The 18,191-nt window shown below is 43.0% G+C and overlaps 1 protein-coding gene across 1 annotated transcript in view; it reads left to right on the plus strand.

The window, feature by feature from the left end:
- The window catches only part of LOC131260856 (protein pellino), a 50,620-nt gene that overhangs the window by 18,687 nt on the left and 13,742 nt on the right, over positions 1-18,191 (plus strand). Inside the window, exons 3-4 of the mRNA XM_058262692.1 lie at positions 1,643-1,732; positions 13,864-14,095. Coding sequence (XP_058118675.1) covers positions 1,643-1,732; positions 13,864-14,095 — 322 coding nt within the window. The remainder of the gene's footprint in view (positions 1-1,642; positions 1,733-13,863; positions 14,096-18,191) is intronic.

An 18,191-nucleotide genomic window follows, 5' to 3' on the forward strand; every position in this document is an offset into this window, starting at 1 on the left:
TATGTCGAACGTCTTCGTCGTCGCAAAAGACTCGAATGGAAAATGCGACAAATCGACTCATATCCGGGATCACTTTCTTATTCTGATGGAATGAATGAAAAGGAAAACTCGAATCAACCGCTCAATTTGAAGCCTCCGTTTTTCCCGAGGGTTTGGTATTTTATTTCCTTTCCTTGAAATGGGTCCACTATCGATATGAAGATATCATCGTGAAGCTGATGTGGTTCCCTCCTGCATTCGGCTGTCAATAAATATCGTCCGTGGTTGGACCCGAAGGTGTACGTGGCGAGCTGGTGAAATATCTCTTGTAGAGTAGTTGTTCTGCTATAAATAGGTTCCATTTCTCGGCAATTTCTTCGCGACATATGGGACTGCTGCTGAAGCCATTTACCTACGGCTCTCGGTCGATGTTGGCCCCCGCACGAAGTTGAATCTTCGTGAGTGGCGGCTCATCGCTATCGGCTGGATGCCGCTGCATGTGATGGTGATGATGGTGATCTTTTACCGTCTTATGCTGCTCGATACCGGGTTCGTGGAACATCTGGAACGCAGCGTGATTCGATGGATTATTTATTTTTCGTGGTTGAAAGAAATGCTCTCTCTTCCCCTGTCGGGCGTTTCTAGATTATTCTGAGGATCTTAGCGTTGAACAGGGGAAAGGCAAGAGGAAAGAGATTTATAGAAGCTTTGCGGGAGCCGCTTGTGTCAGGCAGTTAACGATGTCACGATGAATTCTTGATCTTCTTGTCCCTCGCGGAGGTTAATTTTGTCGAGGGATTATGAAAATAAATTGTTGCATTTTATGTTAACCAAAAATGGTTTATTTTTATTTTGCAAACGAAAAAACAATAACAAATAAAACCTAAGAAAATATCGTGCAATTAGAATAAGCAAGAATGGCACAATTTTTATTGCTGCACACAATGATTCTCATTATGGTAAATTTTCAGCCAACATTTGAACCTACGTTTGCGCAGTACAGTTTGTTTAACTTTACTTTTCGGTTCGTTTTTTTCCACGCAAACTTCTTTTTCGCGATGTTTGACGCAGCCGGTGGGTCATCCATGTATTTTATTTTTCCGTCCGTTCCATCGTTTGTAGTGCTTCAGATTTATTATTTTCCATTCCAAACGAGAGCGCTTTCTTTGGTTTTTTTGTCGGTACGTTTTTTGAAGGCCACGCCGGAGCCGTTCAGACGCCGGGCGGCCAAAGTCGTTGGGCCCTTCGTGTGGCGTTTTGCGATGGGGAGCCATGGGTTAAAAGGAAAAAAAACCGCCTCCAAAACGTGAACAGGCGTGTATTAACCGCCATTGCGCGCTACGTGTCGTTGCGGCGACCGTGGCGATGTTGCGTGAGAAGCCATTTCCATTCGCCGACCGTTGGCTTACAAAAAGCTTTACATTTTCAACCGACTACAGTCTCTTTTTTTCCTTTCCGAAAGGTGACCGAGAGGCATCTTTTTCTGCTGGTTGGAAAATGGTATTTTTGCAATCGAATCATCATGCCGCATTTCATAATGGTGCAGCGTTGTAGAAGTCGATTTGTTCCTCAATTCTTATGCTAAACATTACAATATTTGATCGCTTACTTTCTTTCCTATCTTTGACGTTTGTTTCTATTTTACCTTCTTCTTTCCTTTCAGAACGGACGGCACAGAGTCTCCGATAATAGCCGAGGGTGATGCAGACACAGATAAGCCTCGAATGAGATACGGCGAGCTGGTGATACTAGGGTAAGTGGTGGTCCACCTATTTCCTGCGCGGTGCGCAAAAACAAAACGGAAAAACCGGGCAAAAGTTCCGGATTTCACCGAAATATCTCTCCCATTCCCATTCCGCTTATCATTCGCTCGTCTCTCCGGCATTTCGATCCATCTTTCGGGTCACGATGCAAAGTTCACCTATTTTCGGCCTAATGCTGATTCATGCTGGTATCTTCGGTCGAGTTTTTGCGTGCTCCATTTTGTCCGGGGGGTGGGGTGGAAAATCTTTTACTCCCCGCAGAGGGAATACACCGCAGGCGGCTTGACCGTGATAGGGTTGATAGTAATTGCCGATAGCTGCTACGTACAAACGTTACCGCAGGAGGGGGGTTGGTGAAAAGGCACCTTATAAACTGAAAGTTTGGTCACGGGATAAGGCTTAAGGGAATTGTGCGGAGCTGTTTTCTTTTCGCACACGTAACGGACATAGCCGGAGCCTGCATGACGGCGGGTCATGCGCTGAAGTTCGTGCACGATAGAAAGCAAAGCAAAGCTTTTCCGCTACACTGACACACAAATCCGCCTCCCACGGTATGGGGGTACCGTTTTCGGGTGAAAGTGAACCGGCGTGATATTTTACCAATTTTTCTCCTCTTTTCTCGTGTGCCATTTGTCAGTCGGCAATGCCGGTCGGAAAATTGACAAATCGTACGAACACTAGTTCAAGCGAAACATGAGATTGCATGTTTAAATAACGTTAAGCATTTGCGCTAGTAGACAAAATCTGGACCGCAAAACATCGTCACCGAAATACTTAAGTTTAAGATAAGTCAAGCTGCTTTAAATTGCCGAAGTTTTTTCTGCTACCCTCTTTGCTTGTTGGAATATTATGCACTGCATTATGATTTAATACTTATTAACCCTTTGCGCTCGAGAGCGTTTTCGCCTGCGCAAACCAGCAACTCGAGGCGAAATTGACCAAACTGCTATACGCAGTGGCGGATTTAACGATGCGCGGACTGAGCGGTCGCGGGGGCCCCGAGCTCGCAAGGAGTCCTGAACCTTCACGGGTTCCCTTCATACTTTAACACAAATTCTATAGACTTCATCGGTTTTCTTCAATGAGCGACAAGTAATAAATTGTAACCGGTCAATAATGGATAATTTTACTGCATCCTATAAAAATTATTGCCAAGAACCATGACGAAATAATGAAAGGATGGTCCGGTGTATAATCAGAGTTGAAGAGTATCAGTTGGAAATAAGCATGCATTTGCATAAAACCAACAGAATTTTTGAATACACCAAGCATAGGCAGTTTCAATGCAAGCAATGCGCTTTTGACTTGTCCTGTTAGATGTTGCATACATTTGAAAAAGCTGCAAAACATTTTAAATAAAAATCGTTAGTCCTTGCAAAACAAGGTACATGTTTAAACGAATATTTTATACGGATTTTAATTGGCGAAGTAAAATTATATAATTTCTCTACTCTGACTATTGAATGAATATCAATTCTCAAGATTGATAAAATCAAACTTCGAGGAATTTGTAAACTTATTGATTGTAGAATAAAAGTAATTTATAACATGGATTTTTTTCGGAAAGCATACCCCGTTCCTCCTTTTACCTCCAGGGATCGCGTTCACTTTACCGCTTAGAGCCCTAATGAGTGTGTTATTTTTGTTATACAAATTATTATGTTATTGTTTTTAAATAACAAATAACAAATGAGTGTGAATCCGTCACTGGGTAAACGTGTTATACGTGAGCGCATAAACTGTTTTAAACAAAGTAGCGTGGAAGAAGTTTACAGTTATGTAGTTTATTAATTAATTGATTCATCGTAAATATCAAAATGTCACTATGCATGTTGAAGCGCATGGATCAAGAATTGCAAATTGAGTAGGACTTGACCGGCTCACCAGCTTCAAACGGCTTGGCCGCTTGAAGTTGGTGCTACGCTACTGCTGGTCGTCGTATCGGTGCCGCTCGAGTGCAAAGGGTTAATATCATTTCAAAACACTAAATATATCACCGCTGATTCTCACTAACACCCTAGAAACGCAATTTGGTTTGTAAAATGGATTGCTTAAAATCAACTTTTTCTTACTCAGTAAAGAAGAACAAAATCTACTATTTATGTTTAAAGTGGGACGATTATTTCACACTCGCCAAACAGTTCAATCTTTGGCTCGGTAGATTGGCATCAGCATAGCATTGTGCGGCTGGGGATTGCATTTACCCATACTACAGAATGTTGTTTGCGTGAGAACCCGAAGCCAGCGTGATCGACAGCTTACCCAAAACCAACCACTCAATGCCGATCGGGTTTGCTCAAACTCCGGCTTTGTGCACGGAAACCCTTTTCCCTTTTCTTTCGTGCTCATATTTGTTTTAAGAAACGCACGCTTTCGTGAGCCCTACATACGTCAAGTCGGTGGATTGAGTTATAACACTCCACAGTCGCTGCCTTATCGTACCGTAGCAATTCACGTGATACGTTAAAAAAAGAAGACGAAGTATGGGCTGCTTACGACAGGGCAGACGTAAATGGTGCACCGGTGTTTGGTACAACAACGGGCAATGGGAAGCGCCAAGATAACGGGGGCCATTTTATTCCACTAAGTCGTTGAAAAAAATTCAGCGGTTTTATTTGACGCAACCGTTAGAACATTGGTAGTGTTTTATTTGCCCAAAAATGAGCCTAAATCGATACTTATCCGACCACACAAAACTTTGGAAGTATAACTCTCGTACATGCATTTTTCTATATAACTCTATAACTTTTACTAAAAAACCGTAATTAGATGCGTTTTTTCTTAAGGTAATTAAAAATTGTTATTTTATTTGTGTTAGTATGGCGTTTTCGAGGATATGTGAACAAAATACACAATTCATCTAAGATTCATAAGAATCATAAGAATAAATAGAAAAAAAGGTCTTAAAATTTCGCTTCCAATGCCAAATGGGGAAGCATAGAAAAAAAAATTCTCTTCACCAATAGTTTTGCAAACTTTAGCATATTTGACGATCGCTTGCTTATTTAATTCATTTATCTTAGAATTTCTTTATAATGCAAAGATATGCCAATGCATTTTTCCGCACTAGTTGAGTGTACTTCCCTAACTTTTACTTCAAATTTCTCTATCTTAATTTGTGTTTAAACTTGGTGCGTTCCTTAAACAAATGGCAAATGGCACAGCTACAAATAACTACTTATTTGATGAAATGATGATATTGCAATGAATCATTTTCAGTAAGTTAACAATACAGTATTGCTCACAGTTAACATTGTTGAAGTCATATTGTGCGTATTGAAATATGTGATGATGAGAGGGTTGTTTTTGTTCTGACAAGTAAATGTGCGCCTTCGAGCGGAAAGAAGATACTTTGTTGCCTTGTACGTCCTGTAATTATGGGATCTGAAAACAACAGCTGTTTACCTTTCTCCAACCGCGTTTTAATCCGTATGCTGCTGGTCTGGTCGCCTGTGCGTTCTGTGAAAAATGTTCCAGTTTTAAGTCCATCCGATGGACTGGTTCGGTTCCTTCCATTCCTCATCCGCTCAATCGTGCTCATGCGTGTGTGTGTGTGTGTGGGTTTTGACGTTTCGACTTAACGATGCGCCTTACCGAAGGTATCCATTAAGGGCTCAGTCCTGCGGCAGCACGCTGTCAGTTGGAGTGGCTGAGACGAGGGCAGAAGAGCGAGAAAGGCGTTGGTCGGCGTGTTCTGGCCGTAATGAAACAACTTCATCTCGGTGGAATAAATCAGCGGTGGTGGGTTCAGCGTTGGCCACGTTGGTTTGGTCGTAGGTTTGACTCCCCTGGGGTCATTCAGCTGAAGCGGCTTCGAAATAATCTCACTTAAACGTTTTAATTCGTCTCTCGCCCGGTTTTCTGGTCCGGTGGCGGAGGTTCGGTCGTTGGAGGGATGGGGACACAAGATGGTTTCCCTCTTATTTTGGGTACCATTGTGGAGGATCACGCGTTGAAGGATTGTCTTTGTGCGGCGTTGATGATCGTACGTCGGTTGCAATGTTGTAGTTCCGTGTTGTTTTCGTTTCGGATTTTCTTTCCCGAGGTTCTTCAGCCACCGCCAAACTAATCTGTTTGGTTCGTCCACTCCTCTGGTGTGAAGTCGGTACGCATTTGCTGTGGTCTTTGACTCTCGGACACGCACAATTACTGTGTCCGATGCCTAACGCTGCGGATGACCACACTCGAGACCGAGGACCTCCGGCGGCATTCATGTAACAACGCCGCAAAGTATTTCATTACCCGTGTGCCCGTTGGCCAACTTCCACGGGGGCATCCTTTCCGGATCTCTTTCGGAGTCGTTTGAAGAGACTAAATGAAAAATCATCAATCTCGTTGATCTCTCGTCTCCTCGGCACTTGTCGTCTTCGAAAACAACAAGCAACTCAGAGCGGACAGACGTCGGTCAGGGGGCTGATGATGGGCTTGTTGTTCCGGCTCATTACATCCATCCAAAAAGGGCCTCAGCTGGCAGGTCACAGGCCTCGTCTAGGTCTTGGTGAAAAAAATGATCTTCCTTTCCTTTTCCGTGTGCGCCAACGTTCATACATCAATGTAACTCGTTGGATGTCTTTGACCCAACCTCTGTTCTAGGGGTCACTACTTGGGAGATTCGGGTTGCCGGTTGGGTTCGATCTCGCTTCAGCTGGAAACTTGGTTCAGATTACAAATTCCTCGAAACCACCATACATAGAAAACGAAATGATAAACGCTCGCAGGGCCGCAGTACCATTGGCAAGCAAACGAGCCACCACCTCACCTAACATCCACGACATATGATTTTTTTTACTCTCCAACAACCAAGAACAGGCTTTAGGTCGTTCCGTTGGTTTCCTTCATCGATTTTTTTCGTTTCACCGGACTAACAAAAGGCGAGGCGAGAAGAAGAATATCGGTGGCCTACAGTGCGACTTCACAAACTCTTCCCAACTCCACACGCCTGATATTCTGATGGCCATCATTCGTGGCTCCGAGCCTCCACCGTTTGGTTTACGATATCTGTAGCCTCCGGCACTGCGTTTAGTGGGGCTGACCGGGCGCGAATAAAAATAAATTAAGCATCTTTGGTTAGACGGCTTGTTTTTTATCTCTCCTTCCTTCCTCTCGCTAGATTTCGGAGTAGCGATAAGTTCTAATACTAAATTTAATTTGGTCCCAACCACAACAGCACGAACAAGTATAACGTTTCCGAGAAATGGGATCGGTCGTCTAGACTCTACTGGAAGCGGTGGTGGTGTGTGATACCGTCGGCTATCTGAAAGTTATGGGAGAAGCGAAGGGTCGGAAAAATAAAACGTAAAAAGCATGTGTAAATCAATAACTTTGTAGCATACGACACAGTTCCGTGTGTCGCAGGGAGATTGAAAAAGTTACCTCAACACGACGGTGTGTTCGTAGCGTTTGTTTAATGCACCAAACATTCTCTAAACGGCGATGCGCTCCATGTTCGGTAACGAGTAGGTGTGTAACCGGGACGAGGACTCTCAGAATCACGGAAAACTTTCACGTAAATGTAATATACTTTACTGCCCCCCGAGCAAGTCTTCGCCTCGCTGTGGAGGCACAGTTTCGGTGCGGAAACGCTATAAATTAAGGCAGTGTCAGAGGCAGGCAGTTCCTAACTTCCATTTTGGGGCGCACGGTTTGGCGGGCTTGATTGAGCATGACTGTCCGTTCTAGTCGCAAGGTCTCTCACTGGGAGATGCTATGGGAGTTAAGGGAGCATAATAGGGAAGACAACAAAAATAAAGCGGATCAACCCGCCATCGCCGCAGTCTTGGCTGGATACACCGAAACCCATTGCTGCGGGTCCTCCATTGATGGCAGATCGAGAAACGCGCCCGGTCCAAACCCGGTGGAACCATTCGGCTTGGAAAAGGTGCTCCAATGGGTTCGTCCGACCACTTTTTAATGGTTGATCGAATGTCCGGCCGGGACGGTTGGGAATACGAAATGTTATTAAACATGTCTGCTTTATAGACACTAGTGATGGGCACTCCGGAGCGCATTACCAGCTCCCGAGCTTGCTCCACACCAACGGCTCCGGAACCGGCTCGGAACTAACGGTTCCAAGTTTACGGATCCGGAGCCGACGCCAAGGTAAAGTTTGGTAATATAAAACAAACGTAGAGTATTTGGAATTATATTCATAATTATGCTATTTCAAGACAAAAAAACCATAAAAATTGATGTTCCGATTCACAACAGCTTTAGTTGCCGACTACGATTACTTGATATCGTTAGTTTGGAACCGGCTCCGGAACTGTTAGTTCGGAATCGGCCTCTTAGCTGTTAGTTCGGAACCGGCTCCGGTTTCGGAACAAATTTTGGAGCCGGCTCCGGAGCTGGTTCCGAACTAACAGCTAAGTGGCCGGACTCCGACCAACTCCGGAAAATTTTAGAGCCATCTCCGGAAATAGGAAAATTGGCTCCGAAACCAGAGCCGCCCAAAATTTGCTTCAAAACCTGAGCCGACTCCGACCAACTCCGGCAAATTTTGGAGCCAGCTCTGGAAATAGGAAAATCGGCTCCGAAACCAGAGCCGCCCAAAATTTGCTTCAAAACCTGAGCCGACTCCGACCAACTCCGACCAACTCCGACCAATTCCGACCAACTCCGACAAATTTGGGAGCCGGCTCCGGTTTTGGAGCCAATTTTCCTATCACTAATAGACACACACACGGTCCCTCTGGTGAGTGGCATTCTAAGTCGTCTCATGATGACAAACATTTTAAGGACGATATCGTCGAAGATGTTCAATTCCCTCGCCGATCGATGCGGTCACTCGCAATCCGATCCCGGTACTGCTGAGATTGACGACGCTCCGTTGTGGTACCTTTTCCGAACAATAACATAAAAGAAAAGGCTGAGCTGTTGGAACTAATTTATTTTTCATTAATCTGCTTTCCTCACGGTCGGTTCATGTGTGCCCCGAGAGGATGTTGGGTCCTTGAGGGTCAACCGTTATTTCTACTGTATCAACGTGCCTTTTTTGTGGCATTGTCATGCGTGTATGCGTGAAAGCGACGTGTGTGTGTGTGTGAAGGGATGTAATGTCGTCTGAAAACCTGAAGGCGGTGAAGGTGACCGGTCACGCCCGTCTCGTCAAGGAAGATGATATTTACGACCCTTCACTTTGGCAGTCCCCCGATGATAGGGCGATGATGATGTTTCCAATGCTGCCCGATTACAGATGATGAATCCTCAGCCGGGTCACAGTCTTCGTCTGGCTTGAGAGGAGAAAATGATCTTCCTTGTGTGGAAAAATATAAACTTTAATGAATAGTTTTTTGAGTTTTGTTTCGTTTGGATTGCTCAGGTGGAACGATTTGTTTCGACGTGCCCTTCACATTCGTTATCGGACCATCTTTAGCTAATGCCTTCGATCACATTTAGGTCAACCTCCAAGACGGACAACATTTAGGCTCTAATTGAACGTGAATTTTCACGACAACACACCATGTTACTAGCTTTGTTTCGAGATATGCGTTATCAACTTTAAAAGTTCGATTCGATGATGAAATTCTTCTCAAAAAACGATGACGATTAAAATTACGATTGTGTTAAAGAATTTAAATATTTCGCATTTTCACAGAGAAACATATCCCCACGGTGTAATGCCAATCCTATCGAATTTTGATACCAAAGTTGTTTCTACTATATTTGGCATTTGCTAAAATAATTGCTTCACACACTGTGGTCCCACAAAAAATGTTAGATTATGTACAAACGACTGCAGATAATCTCTTGGCGAGTTCGGAAGGTGCATCGGTTGAATCGGTTGAATTGAATTAAAATATCAAACAAGATTCGCATATAAACATGTGATTCTACTGCGTTTATTATTTGCTCGACGAAAATGAATCATTTTACAAAAATGATTTCCGATGATTCAACGAAACTGTTTGATTATATTCAAATGGCTACAACTAATCTTTTTGTTGGTTGTTTGCTGTTTCAAAACTTCTTCCTTTTGGTGAATTTGGGTTGTGCATTAGTGTTCGCTATGAAGCAAAGTAAATCGATAAAAGGGGCGGTTATTAAATTTACAACACCGTCCTTATGGTCTGCTACTCTTTGTTCAACAATTTTAGACTAAAATTACAGCTTTATAATTATGCTGATTAATTGAAATGTCAAACAATGAAGGATCATGTAGACATAAGTGATGCTATTGCATTTATTATTTGCTCCGCAAAAACGAATGATGGCTCGACGAAAATGTTAGGTGATGTACAAATGGCTGCAACTAATCGTTTTTCCGTTGTTTCCTGTTTCAAAACTCCTTCCTTTCGCTGAACCTCGGTTGGTGCACCGGTGCACTCGCGTTCGCTGTGCAAAGCAAAATAAATCGACCAAAGGGCAGTTATTAAATTTGCAACGCCTTCCTTATTTCTGCTACAATTCGTTCAATATTATTTGACGTCAGGCAAAGGCGGATTAATAATTTTAAAAAACTCGTTCCGATTGCACACACTCTGTCTAGCGTTTCGTTCCATGTTTTAAGCCGGTGTTTCGTGTCTGCACGGGGTTCGTTTTCAAATAATTAAGGTGTCTTTGAGCGCTTGAAGGCAAGTTTCACGAACCAGTTGGTTTGAATTTCGGTTGAGTTTGCAATGTTTAGCCCGCAACCACGGCGGCGATGTCTGCCTGTCTTTCAATCCGAAGGAATCGATTTAGAATGATACCCTCTCTCAAACGAAGGGTTAGCTATATAGCTTCAGCCGACTCACGGTAATCGTGTACATGGACGAGTGCATGAACCCTCCGGAACCGAAGCACATCGATCCGGGTCGCGCGAATGCCGCATTGACGGTGCCAAATACCCCAATTCGCCGCACGTTTCTGGGGCAATCAGTGAAGGTTAAAGCTGCTGACGTTGGACGTCGTGTCCGGGTTAACAGTTCCTTTCGCTTTGAAGCGAGCCTTCCTTGGCTCCTTTCTTGATGGCTGTGCGAGCACATCATCCGGTCGATACGATGCGATGGTGGTTGGTTTTTGCCGTTTTAGCACCGTCAGGTGGCGTTGAGTGTGTATGTGTGTGTGTGTATGTGTGTCCGTTTCGTCGTATCGATCGGAAGTGGTCGTGGTTAGTGTTGGGTCAAGTAACACTTTTTGATGTGCCGTATTGTGGTACCACACACAATTTGCTGTGCTGTGAATTGTGGTAGCACAGTAAAGTGTCATACAGTTATACAACTTGTCTTTTTATTCAGCAACATCTTCTCGATGCAAAATGCACAAACAAGTATCTGCTGAGTGTTGTTACTTTGCGCGCTAATCAAATCACAAAAGGATGCTAAAGTATCTGCAGTATATGCATTTTGCTCGATATTATGCTAGCTCGATAAGGGCTTTAGCCATTTAAATTTCCATTCAACACATTCATAATCCATAAGCAATTAGAGCCGGTGTTTAAAATGTGTTCCTTGTAAAAAATCATTAATAATCGATACAAAACCTCTGTTTTTTTAATGTGAGCTTAGTGGCGGTTTTGTTTCAAGTATATGCGTTATGTTTGAATAAAGTAGGGAAATTTCTTTTCTTCTTGGATTGGTTCCTATTGTGCTTCAATCGTAGCCTTTTTTCGTATGGTGGCAGTTTTTTTTATACAAATAATAGAGTAAAGTTTATATGATAATGATGTTAAAATTCCACATACTGGTTTATACACTTCATTCCTATGCTATGGTAGCTATGGAATTGGTATATCAAGGAACCAAAGAACGGTTCATACAATTTATTGGTTTAACGGTATGAAACTTTACTGTGGTACCACAATTTTTTCTGTGTCGTGTGTGTTGCCACACTTTACTGTGTTGTGTGTGTTGGGTAGCACAGTACCACACGACCCAACACTAGTCGTGGTCCGTCTGATTTCGGAGGGCCCGTACTCAGTTTTTCTTCGTCGGAAACCTTGACCGTTTGATGGTTTTTTGTTTTGCCCAGCCGTTCTGCGCGGGTACTTTTTTTTAAGTTTTGCATTTTTCACGCTTTTTCCCATTCGCGAGCCACCATTTTTGAAGGGAACTTGATGGAAAAATCGAGCGGAAGTACATGAAGGTTGTTGGTTTCAAAGTGCCCCGCTTTCTTAGATGTGTTTTTGTTCATGCCATTACATTTCGGCATCGTTTGTCGCGTTTTTGATTCTGCAATAGGGTTTACGAATGGTCATTTCCAAGTCAAGGATGGATTTGGAAGATTTTCGTGCTCAATGGTTGCGGTTTGTTGTGCCACGTGCGTCCAGTGCGTGCCCCGAGCATAGCTTGTGTGGTCAGTGCCGGCACAAGTTAATTTATAGATTGGAACGAATTAATTCTACCCAGACTCCAATGGAACAGCGCCGTTCGAGGTGGTTACAGTTTTCCATTTTTTTTTTTGTCACTGGTTTGCTGGTTGTTGGACTGCAAAAGATTATTTCTTTGGGCCATTAACTTCACCGCACATTACCAACCTCGGAATAGGATGCGTCCTTTCTGTTTTAATTTGATATTGAAATTATAACTTTTGAAGATAGCTCTAGAACAGTTTGTTGTTGGTTTTGGGTATGTGTGTTTAATTCATCTATTTTTAAATTTCAATGCTACTTTTTATCTCAGATGGACATGCGGGGTTCCGCGTACACTTTGGTCGGTATATAAATCACAGTTTTAATTAGTGAATCGGCCCATGTCAATATTTAACGTCTGGAACAGAAGAACCGGAATAGAATGGCTGAGTTGCTGCTGCCCCCCGGGCAGCTTGAATTTCGTGTGCTTGAGCCGTGCCCAACAAACGAGGGAAGTTGATTGCTAAATGGGCGTGAGTTCAGTGGTCGTTGGTTAGTTCTAAAAAGTTTACTTTTCTTTCTTTCAACCCAGACGGATCTACTTAGCTAACGTAGTCGATTTAACACTGGAATCCATATAACGGTTATTTTAACCGCTACGGAATTTTCTATTTTAATATCTCAAAAAGGATTGAATATTTTTTCAAAACAAAATATGCGTTTTTCGCAATCCAAAGCTACATCTAAAAGAAAACTTTGAGATTTTTATATTCGTCCGAGTTTCGGGAACCAATTTAGGCATTAATACTCGTTAAAATATGAAACCACGTTTTAAAGGTATTAGTACTGCAATTATTTTTGATATATTTTTGCGCATACACTGATTTCTTAATTTGAATATTACATTTTGTTAAACTAAAAGTTAAAAAGAATTTGATAAAAATAAAACCGTTTTTTTAACGCGCTATGATAAAAAAGAAACCGTTTGCGGATTTGAAAAATCTTTTAAATTATAGTGTGTTAAAAAAGCTTCCAAAAAGATCCCTTAAATAATTCGGGCAAGATTCCAAAACAATGTATTCTAGTTTTGAGTGGAACTAACCAGTAAAATCTGAGTGGTATAGAAAAATAGATTTTAAATTTATGTGAAATCAAACATTTACCATATTTTCCTCATCCATTAATGTAACATCTCATCGTTCTATGCTATTGCCAACCCCTGACCACAGAGCCGAGTGGTAATTCGATACGATTCTACACAATTTCTGCGGGTTTTGCCGCTGACCAACGTATTTTAGAAAAAAAAGGCACAACCCAGCTGAAAAAGAATTAGGGAAGATTAATGAAAGGACTTTTATACCTCCACTTCATCGGCGCTATTTTTTTTTTTTTTTGCGAGCTCTTACATTTCTTTTTGCTAGAAGACGTCGGTCGAGCGATTCCTTTTTCCTTTTGTTTTCCCCTAAACGACCGTCGCTAATGAAGTCGTACCCTCATCAGCCGTTCCTTTCCTTAACGATGCGCGCATTAACCTAAATTCGAAAATCCGCCATATTTCTGCGCGGCTGTCAATGTGCTTCAACGTTACACGATATCATCGCCGGTATCGGTATCGTCTTGCGGTCAGCTCGGGGATGGTGTGGTGTGGGTGCGGTTTGGAAATGGTTTAACTGATGGAAATCTTTCACCGCCCGGGAAGCGGCACTTCCGGTGGAGATATATCAAGTATCTGGATTAACAACGGGTGATGCAGCGAGAACAACCCGCAGGATACCGCGCATGCTGACGGCGATTGAAATGTTCGATTTCTCATCCTGGTGTCTCCCACCTTTCTGTTTTTGTTTTGCTTTGCAGATATAATGGCTGTCTACCACAGGGCGATCGGGGCCGCCGTCGGTCAAAGTTCGTCCTACACAAGCGCACCGAACCGAACGGCGTCAAGCGCTCGAAACACTACATCGTCCAGTCGCCCCAGACGTCGCAGGCCATCCTGGACGCCAAGCAGCACTCCATATCGTACACACTGTCCCGCAATCAGGCCGTCATCGTAGAGTACAAAGAGGACCAGGATACGGACATGTTTCAGGTAGGCCAAAGGCAGTGGCATGGATTTGGGGAATCAATGTTTGCGGTAGTGTTTATGTGCAACATGTTTATCTTCCGTAGGAGAATTTATCAGCACCCCTATGTAGGTCATCTTTCTATCGCTACCGGCTCGGAAAACTAAACATTACTTTTAAGTTTTTAAATGTTCAAAGCTCCAAACCATTCAGAGGGAATATGGGTTGTTTTGCTTATTCTTTATGTTGACCTTGTCCAAAAAAACAGTGTGCCTCGGAAGTGCTTATCTACCCGGGGTGATCCCGGTACCAGTTGGGAAAAGTATGTCACGGTTTCCGGCATGTTCTGCCTCCGGTGGTTGTATCATATTTCTCCACAAAGGGGATCGGCACTGTAATTACTGGACTTATTTGGGTTTGTTTTGGTTCTTCTGTCGCAAGACGAACATCCGGTATGTCGTTCGGAGTGCCCTTTTTCGTTGCTGTAGTCGGAGCTAGCCGTTACCGGGCACGATTTGTGTGTTTCCTTCATCGGATGTCATTTTGGATAAGATAAGTTAAAATTGAGCAATTTGAAACACTATGGAAAAATCGGTTTCCTTTTCGGTTCCACTTGTTCTTGTTATGCAAAAACAGTTGGACCACATGTTTTGGAGCGAATTTTGTTTTGTTAAAAATCACTAGAGCTTTTTTATATATACCAGTATGTTTGTTATAGTTCTTTTAATCGTGCCTTGTCTATTCTCTTGACATAATGTTTGAGCTTGCCCTTGGACAGACAAAGCTGATGTTGCAATGTATTATTTTCTCTCAAGACCGATTTCCACCCAATGGTAGTAGGTTTCCCACGTGCATAGTACAATTTGCTTCTTGCTAAGCATTTCTCATATGTTCCGGATTGTCTAACAGGGTGGCGTTGTCGTTCAACCGTTGGTACGTCTACGTTTGTCTCATTTCACCTGGCAACTGTAGATAAAACCCCGTAGCACCAACCAGGTTGTGCCAGCAAGCATAGATTAAGTGTTATAGCTCTGTCCATGCTTGGATTTTTCCATGGCTTTATGTCTTCTGGCAAAAAAAAAATAGAACCATTCCAAGGTGGTTTTACTTTGCTATTCTGGACATCTGATGGCGGTCAAAATTACTGTGATTTCCGGTATCCAAACCATCCTGGTCCCCGGTCCGTATTTGCCGTGCGTTTCTGGGTGTGTCTGCTTCAGGCGAGGCTATAATTTTGGATGATCGAATTGGAAAATGCCATCGGTGGGCAATAATGTGTCCGAACAGCAGAAAAAAGGGCATTGAAATATTACCGTATAAAATACGTTGGTGTGACCCTTTGTGTGGTCGTCCGTTAAAAGTAATGTGCAGTATTAATATACGGGAATGGAAAAGAAGGATAAGGAAGGAGGTTTTATTGGGAAATATATGTTTGTAAACTTTTCTATTTTACAAAGCTAATCCCCTTATGTGTTTTTTTCTGGTAGTGTCACCGATATCAATAAACAGAAAAAACCCAGTTTCAGCTACCCTTAAGGTTCTAATAGTTCGAGTGCTATAAATTTGTTCCTTATCAACGTCTAAACACTCTTACTCGCTTGCGTTATACTCAAGACAACATATCGATTTTTGGAATTGGAAAAAACAAACAACCCAGAATCAAGGTCTAGATTTAAGTTTCGTTTTCGACGATAAGACATCGCTGTTTGGTGTAGTGCTTACTAAGAGCGAGCTACAAATATAGGTCACTGAGCTGTCGGAAATGGCTTTTTCAGTATTTAAAAGCTACTCTTACTGGATTTCTTTTTTCATTCTACAAGATGCAAGCTGCAGCTACTTCCTCATCAACATCGAAACTCTACAAAACTGTGCAATCCGTGTGCTTATGGGGATTAAAAGCATTTGCACTCATAGAAGCAGACAGCTATTAGCACCATCGTCGGAAGAGAGGACCCAACCCTCGAACAGTGCACAGCAAACAAAACTGGATGGAAACAACAAACGTCCGCGGGATGCACTCCTGCCAGGGAACCAGATAGACCGACGCACCTCCCGGAGCGAAAGGGATCCACACACTTTGGTGCCCGGAGATAACGGGACGACGCCCGGCGGTCGATTGGTCGGCGCCGTTTTGCGATTGCAGCAAATTGCACAGGCTTTAGCGCTCGAGGAAGCCGAACCGGCAACAGGTTTCTCGTGGGCTCTTTGAACGGCGGGGCTCCGGTGTTGCAGGGGCGCACTACTATCTCTCTAGTGCTTGTGTGTCGCGCTAGTCGTGACCTTCGAGGGTGGATTTGTTTACCGGAAAGGTTCTCGTCGGGCGTTGCCTTGACGGAACAAGCTTCCTCTTGTGCGGAATCGCAAACAAACGCAACGAACGAATGATTGTTTCCGCAATATTCATGATGGCAAGGACCTTGATAGGAAAAATATTGTAATCTTTGTTTTATATTTAAAAATTTTATTTATTGAACTTAAAGAACGGAAGTAGCCTTTTTAAATCAAGATTTTCCTTATTGTAGGATATGCATAATGTTGATTAATCATCATTTTACCGTCTCCTTATGAGACTTGTTCCTTGTTCAACTTATTGTTTTTACATAACCCTTGGTATCATGAAGTAACATACATAGCTGACTAAATGAATAGTGGTTTGCTACAATATTTCATAATTGTTAAGCTTTACTGTTACTTCTGCTTTATTTTATTATTTAAACAGAGTGTTAGGTTGTACCACATAGCGTTTAGTGTATTTATTCGTTTGCGGTGTTATCAGGCTTTCAATACGATTTTTACAATTGCTTTCAAAACCTAAATAAACGAATGTGATTGTGGTTATTATAAACAAAATTGCTTTGCCTATATAACGCTGTGATTAGCTCTCCGTAATGGAATAGAGTAATAGTCGTCCATTTCTCAATGTTCTCGTTTTGCTTCCACCCTTGCCGCGGTTCAATGACCTTATGCTGGTGCTGCTTTTCGACGCGACCGTTGACCGAGGTGTAATTGGACACTGGGTTTTGCACTATTGACGTGGGTGTGTACTCCACTGTTCGGTTGTACGAGGTGGCAGGTGTAGAACTAGACACCGTCCAGAATGAACCCGCGGATGACGCGGATTCTGCTGTCTGCTTCAGACTGTCCGCCGACGACGACCCCTTCGTTTCCTATCAGCATTTTCATCTCCGTGCCCCCCTCCCCTCCCCATCCGAAACGATAGTTTTCTATCGTGGACACACCGATGATTCGTCTAACGTGTAATGCCCACCCAAGCACCCGCCGGGAGATGCAGTTTGCAAACAAACGGCAACGGAGACCAAACAGTGTGTGACGACCTGGGCGGCACCATCGGGGTAGCGGTAAATGTCACATAATGGACATTAATGCTGATGCCGCCACACGAACCTACCGTGCACGTGAGACGTGCAGAAGCGGTAGGGAAGAGAGAAAGAAAGAAAGAAAGAAAAAGAATGTAAATAAAATCAACCCCCAAAGAGAACACTTTAACTAGCCGGACCGGTTTGATGCTATGATGCATTACTGCGGCCACGATCACCGAACCCTCCCGCCTGCCCGTTGTCGATGCAGCTGCTCGTTCCCGGTGCACCTAGGAATGGTGGTGGGTGTGATTCGAGGGAGGGAACGCTGTGGAGGTGTGACTGGGAAAACTCGATCCACAACCCACCAGCTAACTCACTTCCCACTGCTGCTGACGCTGTTGCGAATCAATGCACTTGTTGTTTTGCTATTCTCTCGTGCGTTTGCCCTTTTTAACCGTTTGTCGTTTTTACACTGCTTTGTCGATGTTTGAGTGCAATGAAGTTTTTCATTTTTAACTTATTTTATGTGTGTGTTTTTGTATGCTGCACGTGAAAATGCAAATGCAAAGAATTCCCGTTAAAAACTACCACGCATTTTTGACTTATTTGAAAATGTCATAAACTATCATTGGTCCAATTTAGTTATCTCTTTTTTGCTATAGGTGTTTTATTAGACATTATTTAAATTGGGAAAGAGATGTTGTAGCATATGAGGCAAAGCAGCGTTGTTTATTTTATCTACCTTGAGGTTAAGCTGATCAATTGCATCTTACCAAACCTTTTTTGTCAGCAAACTTAAGAT

The sequence above is a fragment of the Anopheles coustani genome, chromosome 3, assembly GCF_943734705.1.
Source record: "Anopheles coustani chromosome 3, idAnoCousDA_361_x.2, whole genome shotgun sequence".
NCBI classification, from domain to species: domain Eukaryota; kingdom Metazoa; phylum Arthropoda; class Insecta; order Diptera; family Culicidae; genus Anopheles; species Anopheles coustani.